Raw genomic sequence first — 14173 nt, 5'->3', positions numbered from 1 at the left:
AGGGTCCTGCACCCCAATTTCGCAGTCAGACGTGACTCTCAGCCAGACAGTAAAACAGAGGTTTATTAGATGACAGGAACATGGTCTAAAACAGAGCTTGTAGGTACAGAGAACGGGACCCCTTGGCCGGGTCCATTCTGGGGAGGCAGGAAGACCAGAGCCTCACCTGGCTCCGCTCCATTTCCCCAGCCATCTCCAAACTGAACCTCCCTCCAGCCTCTCACCCAGCCTCCCCCCAGCTCCTCCCCCAGCCTTTGTCCAGTTTCCCAAGCAGAGGTGTCACCTGGCTCCAACCTCCCTCCTGGGTTCTCATGTTACATGCACAGATAGCTTCCCTCAAGGAAAGTCTCCCATCCCCAGTGCAGCCAGTCCCAATAAACCTCCCCTGCTACCTTCCCAGGTCAACACTCCCCACTCCTTGCTGTGCCACAGGCACCCACCCAGTGTTCAAAGAAAACATTGAGAACATTCCCACTTTGTCACAGTCACACACCCTTATTCCCACCACCGAGGTATTGGTGCAGCACACAGGGAAACTGAGGCACACAATATTCACGTAAAACTCACATAGGCTCACATACAACATAACAAGGGAAAATCCCCACTTCATCACACCCTCTATCCCCGATCCTTCTCTGTTATATTTACATTGAGGAAAAAGGGTTCAAGACACAACTGCTATTCAGCAGAACCCAGTGCAATCTGGGAACGAGGCAATCTGTCCCTAATGGGGGAACCTGGTGACTAACAATCACTGCAGTGGGAGGAAAAGTATAAACGTGATGCTCCAAAATTGGTTAGACTAGGAAAAGTGACGGAGGTTGTGTCCGGCGGTGAGGAGGTTTGCTACTTTACCCTGGACGCTATATGGGCTATTTTCTTCATTGAAAAAACTAGTTGTGTTTTTACGTCAGGATCCCTAACTCAATCTAGCTAACTCCATGGAAAACCCTAGTGCGGCCAAGGCCCAGGTAGATTTAACCTCCATGTACCGAGTAAAGGTCACTCCTGGCTCCCCCACCTGGGGCTGACGGACAATCCTGGAGGGACGCACACTTCCATGATGCAGGACAAAGGGGTTGATGAAAAACACCGTGGGCTTCACTCCAAGGAAGGGTGAGCTGCAAAATGGAAAAGCAGACAACTCACCTGAGAGAGCTGAGACGCCATAAATGCTACCTAAAGTTCACTACTTGGGAATTAGCAAAAGGGAAAAAACATCTTTTCTGAGACCCAGACGAGATTTTCATGGTGTTTCTCTCCCTTGCAGCTTCTCTGGTGATACATAAGAGAAGAGTCATGATGGAAGAATTTCCCGCACTCACGGCATTCATAGGGTTTTCTCTCCTGTGTGGCTCCTCTGATGTGTAATAAGGCCAGATCTCCAAGTGAAGGTTTTCCCTCACTCACAGCATCCATAGGGTTTCTCCCCTGTGTGGTTCCTCTGATGTGTAGTAAGGCCTGATCTCGCAGTGAACGTTTTCCCGCATTCATGGCATTCATAGGGTTTCTCTCCTGTGTGGATCCTTTGATGGGCAATAAGGTGTGGGTGCTGAGCGAACGTTTTCCCGCACTCATGGCATTTATAGGGTTTCTCCCCTGTGTGGATCCTCTGATGTGTAATAAGATTTGAGAAGTGAGCAAAGGTTTTCCCACACTCACGGCATCCATAAGGTTTCTCTCCTGTGTGGCTCCTCTGATGTGAAATAAGGCCCGAGATCTGAGTGAAGGCTTTCCCGCACTCACGGCATTCGTAGGGTTTCTCCCCTGTGTGGCTCCTCTGATGCGTAATAAGGTGTGAACTCCGAGCAAAGGTTTTCCCGCACTCACAGCATTCATAAGGTTTCTCCCCGGTGTGGCTCCTCTGATGGCGAATAAGGTGTGAGCGCCGAGCGAAGGTTTTCCCACATTCGCAGCATCCATAGGGTTTCTCCCCTGTGTGGCTCCTCTGATGGCGAATAAGGCATGAGTGGTCAGTGAAGGTTTTCCCGCACTCGCAGCATCCATAGGGTTTCTCCCCCGTGTGGCTCCTCTGATGGTGAATAAGGTGCGAGCTCTCAGTAAAGGTTTTCCCGCACTCGCAGCATCCATAGGGTTTCTCCCGTGTGGATCTTCTGATGGCGAATAAGGTGTGAGCGCTGAGCGAAGCTTTTCCCGCACTCGCAGCATTCATGGGGTTTCTCCCCTGTGTGGCTCCTCTGATGGCGAATAAGGCGTGAGTGCTCAGTGAAGGCTTTCCCACGCTCGCAGCATCCATAGGGTCTCACTCCAGTGTGTATTCTCTGGTGGCTAAGAAGTTGTGAGCGCTGCGCGAAGGTTTTCCCGCACTCACAGCATCCATAGGGTTTCTCGCCTGTGTGAATACTCTGATGGCGAATAAGAGTTGAGCGCTCAGCGAAGGTTTTCCTGCACTCGCAGCATCCATAGGGTCTCACTCCGATGTGGATCCTCTGATGGCGAATAAAGGTTGAGCGCTCAGCGAAGGTTTTCCCGCACTCGCAGCATCCATAGGGTCTCACTCCAGTGTGGATTTTCTAATGGTGTAAGTGCCTCCTGAACTTTTTCCCACACTCAAAGTTCGTGTTATTTCTCTCTCCCGTCAGGATTCTCTGCTGGGTCGTGGCTTCCTTGAGGCCTTTGTGAGTTTCCCGATAATTAACAAATATTCCAACTTTCTGCGCTGGCTGGTTTCCCTGACACTTCTCTGGCCTGTGCTGCCCCTGAGAGCCTTTTCCCTGCTCACAACTCATGGACACACTCCCTTTGCATCTTTGCAACAACGCCCCACGTGCTTCCACTTGCTCCTCTTCCTGCTGAGGCGTCTGCTCCACAGTCTCTCTCACCATCCCCTCACCTGCTGGGACAGAGAAAGGAAAACCTCAGAAACCGGAAGGGAAAAGGGGGGAACAAGCCAAGACAGTAGCTGGAGATGGGGAAATTCAGTCCCTGATTCTTCTCCAACGGGGAGAGAGGAGAGGATCAATTCTGCATCCAGTTCCCACCGAAACAGTCAGAGAGAAGGGAGTCTGGGGAGAGAACTACTGCCAGGAGTTAGGATGGGTAGGAAGCCAGGAACAGTATCCGCCCTGAGGATAGGACACCTGCTGAGGACCACCCTGAACCCAGAGACCTCACAAGGTCTTTGCTGGGAATCCCAGCTGTTTCCTTCAACAGCTCAGTAGGTTTAATGATCCCTCACCCATGCAGCTGCCTCTCAGGATCTCTCTTTCCTCTGAGCCCTGGAGATCTGGGGCCCACGGCTCTTCCCCTCGTTCCAGCTGGGAGAGGACATCAGGTTTGGAAACTGGGAACCCTGCTCAGGGGAAAGAAAACCAGTGAGATCAGGTAACATGCAAAAGAAGAAGTTACTCAACTTGTGCAGTAACAATGGTTCTTTGAGATGTGTCTCCCTATGGGTGCTCCACTGTAGGTGCTAGCACGTTAAAAATAGTTGTGTAGACCGGTGGCTTTCCACACTACTGTGCCCCTTTCAGGGGTCTGATTTGTCTTGCGTACCTCCGAGTTACACCTCATTTAAAAACTACTTGCTTACAAAATCAGACATAAAATACAAAAGTGTCACCGCACACCATGATTTGCTGACTTGCTCATTTTTACCATATCATTATAAACTAAATAATTGGAATATAAATATTGTACTTACATTTCAATGTGTATTATATAGATCAGTATAAACAAGTCATTGTATGAAATTTTACTCTGTACTGACTTGGCTAGTGATTTTGCTGTAGCAACTCTGGAAGACCTCTGCGTACCCCAGGGGTACACATACGCTGGTGTAAACACTGCAGCTCAGGCTTAAGAGATGAGCTCCAGCCCAATCTACAACATATTTGCAGTTACATACAGGCCACCAAGGCCAGTCTGGGGACCCAGACTGGGAGGGTCTCTCCCAAAGGCAGCGCAAACATCCCAATATGTGCTACTTCCGAGGCTTTGCTGTTTGGAAGGGTGTTCCCCACAGCTCCACCACTCTGAGACAGGGCATTCTGGAGGCAGCACCCTTGTATGTCATGATGGCACCTCAGCGAGTCTCAATGATTTCAGACTCCTTATAAACACCGTCTCTTCTGGGGTGCTGTAGCCAGTAGGTATTTACAGCCACATGAGAGAGGCTTTGCATTGTCCAGTGTGCTGCATTCATACGCGGACAGTTCTCGATCGTGTTTCCATGTAAATGGAGACAGGCCTATGCTACTTCAACAGGAATTACACTTCCATCCCAGGAGAGGAATTCACTCCTTCACACCCAGTCAGTAACGAAGCACATTGAGAGGGAAGCTGACCCATGCTTATTTTTCATTAAAAAACCTACTAAATAAAGCCCCCATTCTCCAGAGGGAGACAAGGTCAAAGTGAAGGGCTAGGAGCATGAATCATAAAATAACAAACACACAGGGTAAAAGGACCTCAAGGTGTCAGTTAGTCCATCCTCCAGCCGTGAGGCAGGACCAAGTATACACAGACCATCGGTTTAACCTCTTCTTCAAAACCTCCAGTGACCAGGATCCCACAACCTCTCTTGGCCCGTATTACACAGGAGGTCAGACTAGATGACCAAATAGTCTCCGTTGGCCTTAAAATGTCTTGATTGACAGAAGGAAGGACTTAGCACATGCCATTGTGCGTTGTGTCCCTCAGATGTGAACACCAGCATTTATTTGCAGGCACTCCAGCAGCGTGCACTGTGCCAGCTGTAGCTTTACATGAACAGTGGAGGGACTAGCTTGGCAGAGCTGTGACACCGAGAGAGGTGCACGTGAAACTGGAAGGAACAGGTATTCCTCATTTCAGTGCGGAGTGGTGTAGGCAGCATCAATAAAGGCGCACAAGGGTGTGTTCTTGCCACAAGGTTTGTCAGCAGGCTGGTGCCATACATGCCTGGGGTCCCTGGGGCTCAGTGAGGGGTAAGTGAAGGCAAGGACTCAGAAGGAATCCTCATTGGAAGGGTAAAGGGGTGGTGACATTATGAAAGTCCAAGATGGATTGTGTGCAGTAGGCTCAGGATCTGAGCGCAGGACGGGGGGAGGCAGCTTCTGTTCCCTACATCGGACCTAATCCCAAGTTTTGCCTTAGCAAAGAGATGGTGTCAGCGTCTGCACTGTCCTGCACCTGTGCTCTGCTCCCAAAGTGTTCTGTAGCCGGGAGGGCAGAGCGCTGGTCTGCGTCTCACTGGCCTCTCGGGGTGTCGCTGAAACAGGGCAACGCTGAGGGTGTATTGTGAACCTTAACTCTTCATTTCCCCTTCTAAGAACTGAGGGGATGGGAATCCTTACCCAGCGAGGTCACGTTCTTGTAGTTCTCCTGCATGACATGTCTGTAAAGGGCTCTCTGAGCAGGGTCCAGCAGAGCCCACTCTTCCCTGGTGAAATACACAGCCACCTCCTCGAAAGTCACCGGCCCCTGAAAGAGAAAGACCCCCCACTCTGCACCTGCTGCCCAGTGACAACCCCACCGGTCACAGGGGAGAGGGCCAATCACATGGAAGCTCTGGGAGGCAGGATCACACTCCCTCCCCATCAGAGCAGCCAGGAGGCATCAGGGGGAGGGAAGAGAGAGACAGAGAGCCCCTCGCCCCTTCTAGCAGAGAGAGATGGGAGGAGTCTTCACATTCAACACTCACCTACCTGCCAGAGGCTGATTCAGGTGATGGAGCCCCCTGGCAGATATCCAACAGCCTCCCCAGTGCCAGCACTTGGATGGGATGGGATGGGATGGGATGGGATGGGGTGTCTTCCCCGGGCCTCACTCGCGGTTGCCCTCTGGCTAGTAGGTTCAGACTCCAGTATTGGAGGCTGGTACATTTCCCCAGCCCAGTCCAGGGGGGCTGACAAATTAGGGAATTTCCACCCACAAACCCCATGGGTCTGTTGCTAGAATCTAGGCACCACCGTAAACAAATCCCAGCTGGTTTGTCACACCCTCTCTCTCTCCCTTTCTCCACCCTGGGTATTTCCTGCCCCCTCCCAGCTCCTGACTACCCCCAGAAGCACCCACCTCCTATGTCTTTACTGCCCTTCTCCCGCCAACAGGAGCCCACTGTGCCGAAGTGAGAATGTTCTTAATGTTGTCTCTGAATATTTTGTGGGTGCCTCAGTTTCCCCTATGCCTTTCTAAAGTATCTAGGTGGGGGGACCAGGGTGTGTGATTGTTGTAGAGCCCTAGAGGGCCAGTGTGATGCTGTCTGCACAAAGAATGGCCAACACCCTGTCTGGGCAACTGATGGCCTGGGCCCCTCCTCCCCTGCAAGGTGCCAACTGAAGGTGTTGGAGAACAAAGAGATCAGGTGGCCTCCTAGCCCAGGAAATAGACAAAGGCCAGAGCAGGGGCTGGAGGGAGTTTCAGTTTGAAGCTGGCTGGGGAAATGGAGGGAGGCCCAGAACTGGGTTCCGGGCTCCCTAACCCTCCCATGATGGACCTGACTTAGGGCTCCTGTTTCCTGTACCTAGTAGCTCTGGTCTGGACCGTGTTCCTGTTGTCTAATAAACCTTCTGTTTTACTGGCTGGCTGAGAGTCACATCTCACTGCGGAGTTGGGGAGCAGGGCCCTCTGGCTTCCCCAGGACCCCGCCTGGGCAGACTCGCTGTGGGAAGCCACCGTGTGGAAGGGGCTGCTGTGAATGCTCGAGGTCAGACCCAGGAAGGTTGAAGCCCTGGTGACAGTCTGCTCAGAGAGAGGAGGCTCCCCTAGAGTCCTGACTGCCCTCGTATGGTGCAGTTCCAGAGCATCGCCCGGGGACACCGTGACAACTGACAAATTAGGGAATTGCCATCCACAAATCCCATGGGTCTGTTGCTAGAATCTAGGCCCCACCGTAAACTAATCCCAGCCTGTTTGTCACACCCTCTCCCCATCCCTTTCTCCACCCTGGGTATTTCCTTCCCCCTCCCACCTCCTAACCACCCTCAGAAGTACCCACCTCCTATGGCTTTACAGCCTTTCTGCTGCCAACAGGAGCCCACCAGCAACTGCCCGATAATCCCTATCTGAGCTGGCCCCACGGCAGCCATCTCTCTTCCCTGGGAGGATGGGACGTGACACTGCAGCCTGTCAGGGCATGAAGGGGACGTGTCAGAACAGGACAGTCACGTCACATCACAATTCCCCCCGGCTCTTTCCTCGCAGATGGATGTTCTCGACTCTGTCATGCAAATAAGAGAAATATTCAAAACACAATTAGTAATGGGACGGGGGGAAGACACGGGACTTGAACTACCCAGACACCTGTTAGAAAAGGAATTCAAACAGACACAAAGTGTCTAATGAGCTCTTGGAATGTGTTGGGGACACGTTTGCTTCAGAAGATGGACGTAGTAACCAGGGGGACAGGCATTTCAGGGTTGATGCTGACTAACCGGTGGGAGGACAGGACAATGGACTGTGAAAAGACTCCGTACTGCCACTGACTCATGGACGCTGTGACACTACCGAGTAAGGTGGTCTTGTCACCCGATACTCAACATTACCTGGGACTTCTTGTAACTTTCCATGGGAAGGGAAGGGTGGGGCAAGAGGTCAAGTTTGAGAAACAAAAGATTCCTGCCTTGTGTAAATCCCATTTAAGGGTGGAGAGAAAGGCAAACGAGACTCCTCTTCTCCGTGGCCTGTCTGCCCAAGAAGAAAGACTGCTAAAGCCACCTGAAGCCAAGGCCAGGAGGGAGTCCAGACTGAGACAGGGGTCCAGTCTGAACAGAAACATAACTGGAATTCTGAACCATAGAAACTTTGCAACCTGCCTCAAATAACATTTAGGGTAAAAAATTACATTGTGTAACCTGTTTTTAAGTAGATTGAGCTTAACTTGCATATTCTGCTTTGTTCTGTCTGTTCTCTCTTACATTCACTTAAAATTCACCTTTTGTGGTTAATAAACTTCTTTCTTGTTTATAATATAACCCAGTTTATGTAATTTAACGGGGGGGGAGGGGAGAAGTTGTGCATATCTCCCTCTACATTGATGGAGGGGACGATTTTCATAAAACCTTTGGGTCTGTACCCCTTAAAAGGAGCGGGCACCAGAGTGTTGGGGCAAGACCCTAAGGCTGAATCTTTCCAGGGCGGATCTGTCTCTCTGTGAAGCTGGGCGTGGCTCTGCCGCGTGCTTGGCTGGAAGAGGCTTGTGAGCCTAACCCGGCCAGGTAAAGGGCACCCAGGCTGGCAGAACAGGCTGCCTCAGTGGCACCCCAGCACGTCAGGTGACACCCCAAAGGGCCAAACCCATCACAGCGAGGTGCCATGTGAACAAAATTCTAAGGAGAATAGAGCTCAGGAGAGCTGGCAGTTTCTCAGAGACAGGACTAAACAAGCAACAGCAAACGATCACAATGCGAAGGAAAGACGGAAAGAATAGTAAGCTGCCAATATGACTCCATTATGCGCTCTTTAACGACGAGACAATAAAAAGAAATCCTACAAAAATTTCAATCATGGACAAATTGCTATGGGTGAGTACAAAAGAACAGCACAAGCATAGAATCACATTGCAACAACACATCATCAGTAGGACAAAACTAACCTGTCTCACGACGGTCTAAAACCAGCTCACTTTCCCTATTAGTGGGTGAACAATCCAACGCTTGGTGAATTCCGCTTCATAATGATAGGAAGGAACCTCGAGAGGTCTCTAGCCCAATTCTCTGCACTCATGGCAGGACTAAGTATTAGCTAGACCATCCCTGAGAGGTGTCTTATCCAACTTGCTCTTAAAAATCTCCAGTGACCGATATTTCACAGCCTCCCTAGACAATTTATTCCAGTGCTTAACCACCCCGACAGTTAGGAAGTTTTTCCTAATGTCCAACCTAAACCACCTTTGCTGTGTCAAAAATAGACTCAGGACTCACAGTTTGTCAGACCACTCTGTTTTATTAGCACAGCTCTCTGCTACTAACACCCAGATAATGTGAGCACCATGCAAGACACAAACTATCTTGTTCATACAGATAAAAGGGCGAGAACTGAACAAGATAACTAAGGAAGCAGAACGTGATAAGTTTACCTGAGCTAGACATGCATATCTTATTTCCTTACTAACTATTACCGATCTTCTGTTAATGTTTCGCCATTAGCACCATTATTTATGCCTAATGTTTCTTTTCCTGGCACCTGTATTTCAACGTTTCTTAATTCTGCTTAAAGGTACATACAACATTTCTTTAATCCAGTCTTATTTTTACAATATAATTCATTCTATTTTCACAGCTGCAATTTAAGCCCATTGTCCTTGTCCTGAGACGTTAATGAGAACAATTTTTCTCCTTCCTCCTTGTAACAACCTTTTACATGCTTGAAAACTGTTATGTCCCCTCTCTTCTCTTCTCCACACTAAACACATCCAAGTTTTTCAATCTTCCCTCATAGACTTTTCAACATTTTTGTTGCTCTTCTGTGAACTTTCTCCAAATCTTTCCTGAAATGTGGCACCCAGAACTGGACACAATACTCCACCTGAGGCCTAATCAGCACAGAGCAGAGCGGAAGAATGACTTATTGTGTCTTGCTTACAACACTCCTGCTAATATAGCCCAGAATCAAGTTCGCTTTTTTTGCAACAGGGTTACCCCGTTGACTCATATTTAGCTTGTGATCCACTATGACCCCCAGCTCCCTTTCGGCAGTGCTCCTTCCTAGGCAGTCATTTCCCATTCTGTATGTGTGCAACTGATAGGTCGTTCCTAAGTGGAGCACTTTACATTTGTCCTTATTTGGACAGAGAAGGGCAATTAAAATGATTAGGGGTTTGGAACAGGTCCCATATGAGGAAACATTAAAGAAGCTGGGACTTCTCAGCTTGGAAAAGAGGAGACTAAGGAGGGATATGATAGAGGTCTATAAAATCATGAGTGATGTGCAGAAAGTGAATAAGGAAAAGTTATTTACTTGTTCCCATATTACAAGAACTAGGGGCCACCAAATGAAATTAATGGGCAGCAGGTTTAAAACAAATAAAAGGAAGTTCTTCACACACCGCACAGTCAACCTGTGGAACTCCTTGCCTGAGGAGGTTGTGAAGGCTAGGACTATAACGGGGTTTAAAAGAGAACTAGATAAATTCATGGAGGTTAAGCGCATTAATGGCTATTAGCCAGGATGGGTAAGGAATGGTGTCCCTAGCCTCTGTTTGTCAGAGAGTGGAGATGGATGGCAGGAGAGAGATCACTCCCTTGGGGCACCTGGCATTGGCCACTGTGGGCAGATAGGATGCTGGGCCGGATGGACCCTTGGTCTGACCCAGTACGGCCGTTCTTATGTTCTTAAATTTCATCCTATTTACTTCAGACCATTTTGTCCAGATCATTTTAAATTTTAATCCTATCTTCCAAAGCACTTGCAACCCCTCCCAGCTTGGTGTGGTCCACAAACTTTTTAAGTGTCCTCTCTATGCCATTATCTATATCACTGACAAAGATATTGAACAGAACCGGACCCTGAACTGATCCCAGTGGGACCCCAATCGATATGCCCTTCCAGCTTGAGTGTCAACCACTGAGAACCACTCTCTGGGGACAGTTTTCCAACCAGCTACGCACCCACTTAATGGTAGTTCTGTTCCAGTTGTACTTCTCTACTTTATTTAGGAGAAGGTCATGCAAGACAGCATCAAAAGCATTACTGAAGTCACGATATACCATGTCTACCGCTTCCCCTCTATCCACAAGCTTGTTATCCTGTCAGAAAAAAAACATTAGGGTGCTTTGACACAATTTGTTCCTCACAAATCCATGCTGACTGTTACTTATCACCTTATTATCTTCTAGGTGTTTGCTAAATGATTGCTTAATTATTTGTTCCATTATCTTTCCGGGGAATTAAAAGAAGCTGATTGGTCTATAATTCCCCAGGTTGTCCTTAACTATTCAGGTAATTATTATTAATGAAGAAGAGGAAGAAACAGACACCACAATAGGGAAAGAACAGGATACAAAATATGTAGATACATTAGATATATTAAAGTCAACCATTAAATTAGCCTTAGCTCAAGGAATTAGCTGAGGCAATCTGGGAAACATTACCAATCATCTTTGAGAACACCTGGAGAACGGTGAAGACTGGAGATGGGCAAACATTGTACCCATCTTTTAAAACAGAACTGAGGAATAAAGTCAAGCCTTCCTTAGATACCTGGAATGAACAAATTATTAAACAATCAATTTGCAAGCACCTAGAGGACAGGAATGTGATAATTTAAAGCCAGCCTGGATTTTCAAAAACAAATAATGCCAAGTCAATCTCATTTCCTGCTTTCACAGGGGTACTGGACTTACGGATCCACGGGACACTGTAGATAGGACATATCTTGATTTTGGTCTGGCTTTTGACACAGGCCCCCATGACATTCTCACAGTGAACCAGGGAAATGTGGTGCACATGAGAGTGTTATAAAATGGGTGAAAATGTTGTTGGAAGACTCTACTCAGACAGTAATCATTAGCGGTTCACTGTCCAATGGGAGGATGTATACAATGGGGTGCCCAGGGGCCAGTCCTGGATCTGATATAGTCAATATTTTCACTCATTACTCGGATAACGGACTGGAGAGCATGCTGTCTAAATATGCAGATAGCAGCAGCTGCGAGGGGCTGCAAGCGTGTTGGAGGACAGGATTAGAATTCAAGATAACATTTACACACAGGAGAAATGGGCTGAATGAACAAGATGAAATTCAATAAAGACAAGTGAAAGTACTAGACTTAGGAAAGGAAAACCAAATGCACCACTACAAAGTGGGGAGTAGTTGGGCAGGGGTTAGTACTACTGAAAATGATCGGGGGCTACAGTGGATCACAAACTGAATCTGAATCAATTGTGAAAAAACGGATGAAGCACCGGAATACATTAGCAAGAGAGGCAGTGGAATCCCCATCACTGGAGGTTTTTAAGGACAGGTAAGACAAACAGCTGAGTGCTGGGGGCCGGACTAGCTGCCCTCTCACGGTTCATTTCAGCCCCACAGTTCTACGACTCTATGCGGGGGAAATGTTTGGCCACTTTATTACAGCACTAACCGGCCCCTTCCACGAGCACTAAACCACCGAGACATTTTGAAACCCTCCCAGTAACAAGGTCTGGGAACCGGATGGGAGAGAAGCGCAGAACAAAAAGGAGCGATCCTGGGGGATTCCCCCGACACTGTCTCCAGGGCAGCACACTCCCACAGCAGGGGGAACAGGCTTTTCCTCTTCCTGCACTCACTTTGCTCACAGGAAAGTGAATCTGCCCAGGGATGCGGCATTAAGTGTGTGGGGATCTGGGAATCTCTCCCCCCAATTATTCCTCCCACTGCCCTTTTCAGTCTCTCTCCTTTTAATCCTTGTGTCTCCCTTCCCCTGTCTCTCCCCCTCTGGCTGACAGGCAGTCCTGGGGGTTCGCTCTCCTATGACTGGATTGGCTCCTGCAATTGCTAAGGGGGGAGAGATGTGGGGTGAGGAAGGGCTGTTTGTGCAGAGTCACTCTCATGCCCAGACCCTGAGGTCTCTATGAATCACCTGGCACCTCTAGCTCAGATGTCAGTGTGGGCAGAGCCTTGGGTTGACCTATAGGGCTAATTACAGCAGAAGAAAATCCTCACCTTGGCTGGCACAGGAAGCTTCACTCATGGTCACTCCCCTGCCCCGATCCCACTGGGGGAGCAGCAGCTGCTCAGCCTGGGCTCCCAGACCACAATCGGGAAACAGCGTCTGACCCACAAAGCTCAACCCCAATATCCTGAGCAGAGAAAGAGATAGAGAGAAACGGAGTCACTTTCCCCCCTTTGGCAACAACTGAAACCCCCTCCCCACCAGGACATGCCCTGATCTTATCTGCCCCCATGTTAATCTGGAGTCACTCCCTGTTCTGCCTTGCAGTGACTCCGGATTAACACACATCTACCAGAAACGTGGCTCAGGAAGGAAGCGGCCAGACTCCTTTTAAAGGGATCATTGCAGCCGGGGGATCGAACCTCCGTCCGCCCCCCTCGCTCCCCATGTGCTGAGAGGGATTCACAGGAACAGCTTCCCATCCCCCCCGCCTGATCCCCCCCATCTCACACCCTCTGCCCCCTCCCCCCTCCCTGACCCCCCATTTCACACCCTCTGCTCCTCCCCCATCCCTGACCCCTCCATCTCACACCCTCTGCCCTCTCCCCAACCCTCCATCTCTGACTCCCCCATTTCACACCCTCTGCCCCCTCCCTGACCCCCCCATTTCACACCCTCTGCTCCTTCCCCATCCCTGACCCCTCCATCTCACACCCTCTGCCCCCTCCCCCATCTCTGACTCCCCCATTTCACAGCCTCTGCCCCCTCCCCCCTCCCTGATCCCCCTCATTTCACACCCTCTGCCCCACCCCCACCTGACCCCGATTTCACACCCTCGGCCCTGCCCCCACCCCTGGCTCTGGGAGTCTCTGTCCGACTGGGCTGTGGCTGGGTGAGGGGGGGCTGTAGCTGGGATGGGGGGGCTGTGGGAGCCCGTGGGGGGGAGGAAAGGAGAGCTGGAGGTGCCAGGGGGAAGCGGGAGGGTGGGGCGGCTGTGGCTGTAGCTGGGATGGGGGGGCTGTGGGAGCCCGTGGGGGGGGAAGATGAGCTGGGCGCGCAGATGGGGCTGTGGCGGGCGGGGCCCGTGGGGGGCGGGGGGGCTGTGGCCAGGCGGGGCCCGTGGGGGGATGGGCGGCTGTGGCTGGGCGGGGGGGCTGTGGGAGCCCATGCGGGGGAGGAAAGACACACTGGGGGTGCCGGTGGGGAGCGGGGGGATAGGAGGGCTGTGGCTGGGCAGGGGGGGAAGGAAAAACATGCTGGGGGGAGGCGGGAAGGTGGGGGGCTGTCACAGAGCAGAGGGAGCTGTGGGAGCCCGTGGGGGAGGGCGGGAAGATGCGCTGGGCGTGCCAGGGAGGAAGTGGGGGGATGGGGGGGCTGTGGCTGGGCAGGGGGGGCTGTGGCCGGGCGGGGCCCGTGGGGCGACGGGGGGGGCTGTGGGAGCCCGTAGGGGGGAGGGGGACGGTCCCAGACACCCGAGGGGGGGGCGGGTTCGCCGTGGGGGCCCCACGTCCCGAGACTGCAGCGCCTCGCGCCCAAGACACCCGACTCTGCCGGTTACCGCGGGCGACCCCAGAATCGCTGACGTCACTTCCGCTCCTGGCCCCGCCCTGCGAGCGGAGCCTGTCGCGCCCAAA

The 14173-nt window shown here is 50.9% G+C and overlaps 2 protein-coding genes across 19 annotated transcripts in view; both read right to left on the bottom strand.

Moving 5' to 3' along the window:
* Positions 1-821: 821 nt before the first annotated feature.
* On the bottom strand, positions 822-2534 carry LOC127039775 (zinc finger protein 436-like; the record flags this gene model as incomplete). The annotated part of the gene is made up of 2 exons (XM_050933633.1): positions 822-1898; positions 2317-2534. Coding segments are annotated over 2 exons (714 nt in total), but the record flags the coding sequence as incomplete, so codon positions are not given.
* LOC127039618 (zinc finger protein 2-like) overlaps positions 2530-14173 on the bottom strand; it is a 284621-nt gene continuing 272977 nt past the window's right edge. For 5 of the 18 annotated variants that reach the window (XM_050933425.1, XM_050933426.1, XM_050933430.1 and 2 more), the window contains exons 2-6: positions 12590-12726; positions 6941-7162; positions 5298-5424; positions 3200-3313; positions 2530-2857 (exon numbers count right to left, since the gene is read on the bottom strand). In XM_050933425.1, the coding sequence (XP_050789382.1) occupies positions 2535-2857; positions 3200-3313; positions 5298-5331 (471 nt within the window). In that variant the 5' untranslated portion in view covers positions 5332-5424; positions 6941-7162; positions 12590-12726 and the 3' untranslated portion in view covers positions 2530-2534. Of the gene's footprint in view, positions 2858-3199; positions 3314-5297; positions 5425-6940; positions 7163-11033; positions 11332-12589; positions 12727-13390; positions 13479-14080; positions 14112-14173 lie in introns of those variants that run through there. The other 13 variants (XM_050933423.1, XM_050933433.1, XM_050933429.1 and 10 more) reach the window with 9 other exon arrangements.

Source organism: Gopherus flavomarginatus, chromosome 23, assembly GCF_025201925.1.
Source record: "Gopherus flavomarginatus isolate rGopFla2 chromosome 23, rGopFla2.mat.asm, whole genome shotgun sequence".
In the NCBI taxonomy this organism is placed as follows: domain Eukaryota; kingdom Metazoa; phylum Chordata; order Testudines; family Testudinidae; genus Gopherus; species Gopherus flavomarginatus.
This window is presented reverse-complemented; position numbering and strand designations above follow the sequence as displayed.